General features: G+C 35.5%; 1 protein-coding gene across 1 annotated transcript; it reads right to left on the bottom strand.

Annotated features, from left to right (window-relative positions):
• Positions 1 to 2,513: 2,513 nt before the first annotated feature.
• Positions 2,514 to 5,099, bottom strand: LOC118041414 (gibberellin receptor GID1B). Its single transcript, XM_035048735.1, has 2 exons — positions 4,634 to 5,099; positions 2,514 to 4,037 (listed from the first exon to the last, which is right to left on the bottom strand). The coding sequence occupies exons 1-2, from the start codon at positions 4,670 to 4,672 to the stop codon at positions 3,042 to 3,044; spliced, it is 1,035 nt and encodes a 344-aa protein (XP_034904626.1). The 5' UTR covers positions 4,673 to 5,099; the 3' UTR covers positions 2,514 to 3,041.
• Between the last annotated feature and the right edge of the window lie 1,537 nt (positions 5,100 to 6,636).

Raw genomic sequence — 6,636 nt, 5'->3', positions numbered from 1 at the left:
CTATTAATTATCCCTCTTTTGGACTGGAGGGTGGCGACAAGAACTCGAGGGGAATGAATCTTACCCAAAAACACAAAATTGGAAATTGATTCGAGAGTAGTGAACTTGCTTGTCAAAGAATTTACTTCTGGATGGTTTCAAAAACAAAAAGGGAAAAGCACTTTTGCTTGCTGTTTCGGTCATTGGGTTTTTTCAAGCCTATCCACTCGTGGATATATGTTTTTTTTTTTTTTTTTCAATTTTCAAGACAATTCGTCTTTCAGTTTTGATCTTTTTCCTTGTATTTGTGGGTTTTTTTTTTTTTTTTTTTAAGAAAAAGCAACACTTCGTGTTATTGACACATTTGCAACAGATCTAAGTATCAATAGCTTATTTATTTTTATGTTTTAGGAGTATTTAATAATTATAATTGTTTTTTAATTTTAAATTAATTTTTTAAAATGTTTTTATACTGTGTTTTAATGTGTTGACATTAAAAAATAATTTTTAAAATATAAAAAATATTATTTTAATATATTTTCGAGTAAAAAACAACTTGAAAAATAATATTAACTACATTCTCAATTATCCTGATTAATTTTTTCTATACTCTCGGAATTAAAAAAAAAACCACATACACGGGGTCAAATTCCAACACTTCCATTGGAAACCATCCTCCTCCTCTTCATTGTTTTAGCTCGGGTGCCACAAGGTGTTGACCCTCGTTGGATGGTTCCTCGTGTTTTATTTTCATTATTTTCTTTCATATTAATATTAATATTAATATTAATATTAATTAGCGGTGACATTGCACATGTATATATAATCTCGAACATATTGTCAGCTACTATTGTATTTTCTGAGGGATTTATTGTCGTCCGTGCTCGATCGCCGGGCGTGGAGACAAACGAAAGATGCCCCATCTCTTCTGGATTATCAACACACACAGCGGGGCAGTATTTTTCTCTAGGGATAATCCAGCAATCCCTCTCCGGAGTCTCCTCCCTGGTGACTTATACCGATGAGCTTTGCCACCCAGCCGATCCCCGGCCGACGAGACGGCCATTTGATTCAGGAGTAGCAAACCCAAGCAGTGAGTGATCTGCATGCTGCCTGAGCCTTGTTGTTGACTTATACAATGGCCCTATCGTGGCCTTGGGTGGAAAAGTAAGCGCACGGAATATTTTTTAAAAAAAGCACACCTTGATTTGATTTGATTTACACCATAGATTGAGATTGAAGTAGTAGTTAGTAATCACTAATACGAATCAAAGTCAGGAACTAAATCAATAACAAGCGGGGGCGAAGCCAATTGTGCACAACCAGGAAACGGTCGGTTATCTGGGTTTTATATATATTTAGATCGTTTTGATATATTGATATAAAAAATAATTTTTAAATAATTAAAAAATATATCATTTTGATGTATTTATAATAAAAAAACTTTATAAAACAACCATTACTATATTAACAAACCGGTGTTTTAATGCTTGCCGACCAGAACAAGTAGAGGGTTTTGTCCGTAAACAAGGTTAAACAGAACCGGAATTGATGTCAATGTCCGTGCCTTGTCGTGTTAGAGAACAAATTCAAAACATAAACAGCTAATTTAAAATGGAAGGGACAAGCCATGCCAATCGGAACAACGAGGGGCAAGAAAATGAAAACCAATGCGAATAAATATGGGTGCGAAGGCATATAATCTAAGCAAAGGAATCGAAAGTCAATTAAAGACGGGGTTCCGTGTCCTTATCCGAGCTTAGCTGTTTGTAGCACTCATTTAAAGCAGATGGGGTTTTTTTAATAAGAAAGATGAGGGCTCCGAGGGAGGTGTGTGTTTTTTGTTTTTTTGTTTTTTTCCTCGGGGTGGTCCCTCGTAAAGACAAAAAGAAATTCCCAACCACTGGTAAAACGAGTTTCTCGCCCCATCAAACCATGGCCAAAATCCCTGTTTTTTGCTAACCATCCCAAGCTCCAAACAAACAAGCAGTCAGGAACTGACAGGAATTAATCAGGTTTGACGCAGAAAGGTGGGTGATATCCATGATTTGGACCTCGTGTCCAATCACTTTATTTGCCCTAAATTTCCATTCTCTTTTTCTTGGTGGACGGGATTTTGTCTAGGCACCCTCATGTTTCGCCACGCCTCCTTTTGTGCCCATTTTTCAAGTTGATTTGGTTGAGGGAGCAGGTTTCTTTTTCTAGCTTCACACTTGTTATTACAGAGCCCAATTGGGGCTCCGTTTTGCGTTTAAAAAGTGGGCAATCAACAACCGATGCACCCTTTTCGAAATTGACAATCCTTCAGATGGGAAGGAGATGATCTGTCACGCCATAAAAATTAAATTACTGAACAGGTTCATTTGCATTGCTCAACAGTTTTTTTTTTTTTTTTTTTTGACGAAAATGATGATTAGCGGAGGATTTAATTCGATTAGGTCCTACAGAATCTGTCATGGTGTTCAGCAAATTGCCAGGGCTACCCATCGAAGAAACAAAAAGCAATGATGACAGGTTGAGGTTGAGCACCAGGATAGATAAAAATGAAAAGATCTTATATAATCCTAGAAGACCTGTATGCCATACAAGTTCTTAACAGGATGGATATGTTCCAGTCTATGCTCACAAATTAGTGCTTATAAATTACAAAAGTACAGAAACAACTTGATCAACCACCAGACATGACCCCCATGCTTTCTAAGCTATACCTTCCCCGTTATTGTGGCTGGAAGTTGACATGGGTAAGTTTTGTGTTTTGATGGTTCAGCTGAATCATGTAAAACAAGTTCAAGTCCCTCCGAACTGGCCCCTGTCGACGAGCTTGCCTTTATGAACCCGGGAGGCACTCTATGCAGACCAAGGACGTCTGGTTCCCGGAGATATAGAACTCACACCACCATTTACCACCACCGAAGTGGTAAAATGGAAAGAAGTAATGCTACACAATAATCTTGTAACTACACACCATCACTGGATAAAAAAAAAGGGGTAGAGAGAGAGCCCAAGCGAAATGTCAAGGTTCTGTTATGTATGGCTGCCTGTAGGTAAGGTTAAGAAGTTTATTAACAGTTAGAATTCACGAACTTCTTTATCTCCTCCATGAGACAGCAGAAGTGTTCATTATTTGGCAAGAAGTAGAACCCTATAGTGGCATCTTTTAGATACAGGAGTTTTACTTCATGACCGGCTCTCTGGAGTCCTTCAACATACGCCAATTGCCAATCTCGAACAAGATCGAAACCAGCCACCACAACCAGACTTCTAGGGAACTCCAGTCCATCGAGATTTTTGCCCCTCGGACCAAATATATTACATGCTGGATGGTCCCTATCTTCTCCTTCAGGTAGATATGCTCTCCAATACCAGTCGCGGTCTTGAATCGTGACGAAGTACTTGCCATCTAACATCTTCTCTGATTCTGTTCTCTGTTGTCCACCAAACATTGGGTGGAGAAGAATATTACCCAACACCTCGATTTCTTCTTCCGCTGCCCTCACCGCAACATGGTGAGCTATATTACCGCCTGAACTATCGCCGGCCAGATAGACATGAACCTTAGAATCCTTTCCACTTTGAAGCCAGGTCCTGGATTTAACCCATTTGAGAGCTGTCCAGCCATCATCATATGCACAAGGGTACCGATACTCGGGCGATCGACGATAATTGACAGACACCACAACAGCCTTGCAAACGCTGACAAGGCGGCGACAAAAGGTGTCATAGATAGCACTGTCAGCAGAGGAATGAGTAAAGCTTCCACCATGGAAGAAGATTATAACTGGAACAACCTCCGTAGTGCTCAAGGGCTTTTCAAGCTCTGCAATGCCCCATTGAGCCTCGTTTTCAGGGGCAGGTTGGTAAACCCGGTTAAGGAGGCATGTGGTGCGATCAACATGATCAAAGGAGAAAACTCCATTCACTGGGATGGTGTTGGCCTGGGCTTTTCGTTCAAGGAACTCCGCCAATTCGCGGTTAAAGGTCCCATCCGGGCGGCGAAGGAGATTGTATGCAAGCTTGAAATTGGAAATGAGGATCCATGTGTTTAGCGGAACAATCCTCTGCAGGGAGAAAACAGGATTTCAAACGTCTTTCATATATATTAGAAAAAAAAAAAAGAAGGTGTACACGATCCTTGACATTGAATATATTGATTGAGAGCCCGGTGAATCATTCAAGTACATCTTAGATATCGGAGAGCACATCAGGTTTTCTTATACACAACAAAGCAGGCCAGGTAGAAGTATTTGAATAGGAATGCCAAATAAATCATGAAAGGGAGACTAAACAGAGTAAAGCTTGAATGAAAACCCAGGAACGCTTTTTTCAAGTTTTGCCAAAAGATGCCATCGGAATAGAGATGGAAGTTAAAGAACTTGATGAACCTTTGAACCAGATGAGAAGAAATCGAAGCAGCAGCAAAATCAGCGCTTGAAATGACTCAAATCGAAGTCAAATCCTTCATATTTCAATGTAAACTAAAGAAAAAACAAACAACCTATGGAGCAGAATTGAAAGAAGAAGAGGAAGAAAAGGTAACAATAATTTAAGCTCCAAAGTCTTCATTAGAGAAATGATAAACAAATGAAAAGAACAAGATAGTAATGTAAGAAGAAGGAAAGAGAGCGGTGAAGAAATGGAGAGTATATACATATACCTTGGATTCGTTGAGGTTGACTTCATTGCTACCAGCCATGAGGGAAGGAATTGAAAAGATGGATATCAAGAGACCAAAACCCAGAAGCTAAAAATACTAGAAAGAAACCAAGCTCTTCATCGTTTCATTTCCTTCTCGTTGAATTCTTCCTTCTTAATATTATGTGTGTGTGTGTGTGTGTGGCTGCAGCTATGTGTTAAGGAACAAAGAGACAGACTTTATGTAAGAGGGAGAAAGAAATGAAATATATCATATCTTCTTCTTCTCGAGAGGGAAATAGAAAGAGTCAAAGGGGCAAGCAAAACCAAAAGAGCTTCGGTGGTGGACGGAGACGAAAGAGAAGACAAAGCGGCCGGCAGAATTAAACTGTTCACGTGGGTCCTACCATCCCTCTTCCCCCTCTCACCCTCCCTCCCTCTTGTTAATCTCTATATATATATATATATATAAAATACAAATTCCACTTGCTACGAGCTATGCTTGTTCTTTCTTGTTTCTTTTATTGTTTTTCTAATCTCTCTATTTGCTAACTGCTTTCCCCTTATTTTTTTTAACTTCTTTCCCGATGGATTATTGGTTTACACGTGAAAGCGAAGGTTGAGAGTTGAAAGTTCAAACTATGGCTATTGGCAGGCCAGACCTGTGATGGGTCCGTTTTGTATAGCTGCGTGTGCTTGCTTGCACAATAAAGTTAAACACTCTTTACCTGTTAAAATATACGCTTTTTTGTTTGCTTAAATGTAGTTTATATTTTTTTATTGATATTTTATTTTTTTAAAAATATATTAAAATAATATAAATCAAATATGAAAAATAATAAAATTAAAGTATGATGAAATTAAAAATAAAATAAGTTTTATAAATTATTTCAAGTAAAAAAAATAGCAACAAAAAAAATAGAGATTAAATTTTACCGATAAAAAAATTAAAAGAGGATAAGATTGAAAAAATATTTTAATTTTATAAATTATCTTAAATAAAATAAATAGTAATTAAAAAAATAAAAATCAAATTTAATAGATAAAAAAAAATTAAGAAAAAAAAAAATAACAATCAAATAAATAAATACCAAAATTAATATAAAAATCAAATTAAATAAAATTCTAAGAGACAATATTAAAGAAAAAAAATTAAAATAAAATATATAGTAATTAAAAGATTAATGACCAACTTTGATATAAAATAATAAATTATAAAAATTAAAAAAAAAAACACTTTTATAAAAAATTAAGTTAAATTTTTTATTTGAATGAAAAATATTTTTCATTAACTTGTTTTCCTCAGGTAAATTACATACAAAATTAGAAAATAATTTTTAAAAAATTGCTTTTTATAAAACAAGAGTTCAAAACTTCTTCTTCTTCTTCTTCTTTTGTTAACGTTAATGCAATACACAGATAATAAATAAATTGAAATAAGAACAGCCAAGAAATTTCAAAATAAAGCCAATCACAACCGGCCATACTCCATCTGTTTCGCCGCCACATAACCATCCACAGCATCTTCACCGTAATAGCAATAACAACATCCACAGGCAGCAGCATAATCCGAGGAGTATAAATTAACTAGTTATATTTTAAATTTATTTTTTAAAAATTATTAATTTAAATTTTATAAATTTTAAGGTTATTAGAAATTTATATAATTGTTAACTCTAAAAACCATAGAATTAATTAGAATACACGCAAGTTAACCTGGACACTCATGTTAATAATAATAAAAAAAAAAACATCACCATATAGAAATTTTGAGGGGTAAACCTTAACCGGTCAAGTTTTAGGTTTGATTTTTAAAAATTTATCGGTTTCAAGTCTCATAAATCTTAGGACTGCTAGAGATTTATATGGTCATTAATTTTAAAAATTATAAAATTAATTAAAATATATATAAGTTAGCCCGAACACCTAAATCCATAATAATAAAAAATATATATATATATATATATATAAAAAAAAAAACCATCCACTAGATAGAGGATTTCAGGAAAAGGCAAAAACGAGACT

This window comes from Populus alba, chromosome 14 (genome assembly GCF_005239225.2).
Source record: "Populus alba chromosome 14, ASM523922v2, whole genome shotgun sequence".
Lineage (NCBI taxonomy): Eukaryota > Viridiplantae > Streptophyta > Magnoliopsida > Malpighiales > Salicaceae > Populus > Populus alba.
This window is presented reverse-complemented; position numbering and strand designations above follow the sequence as displayed.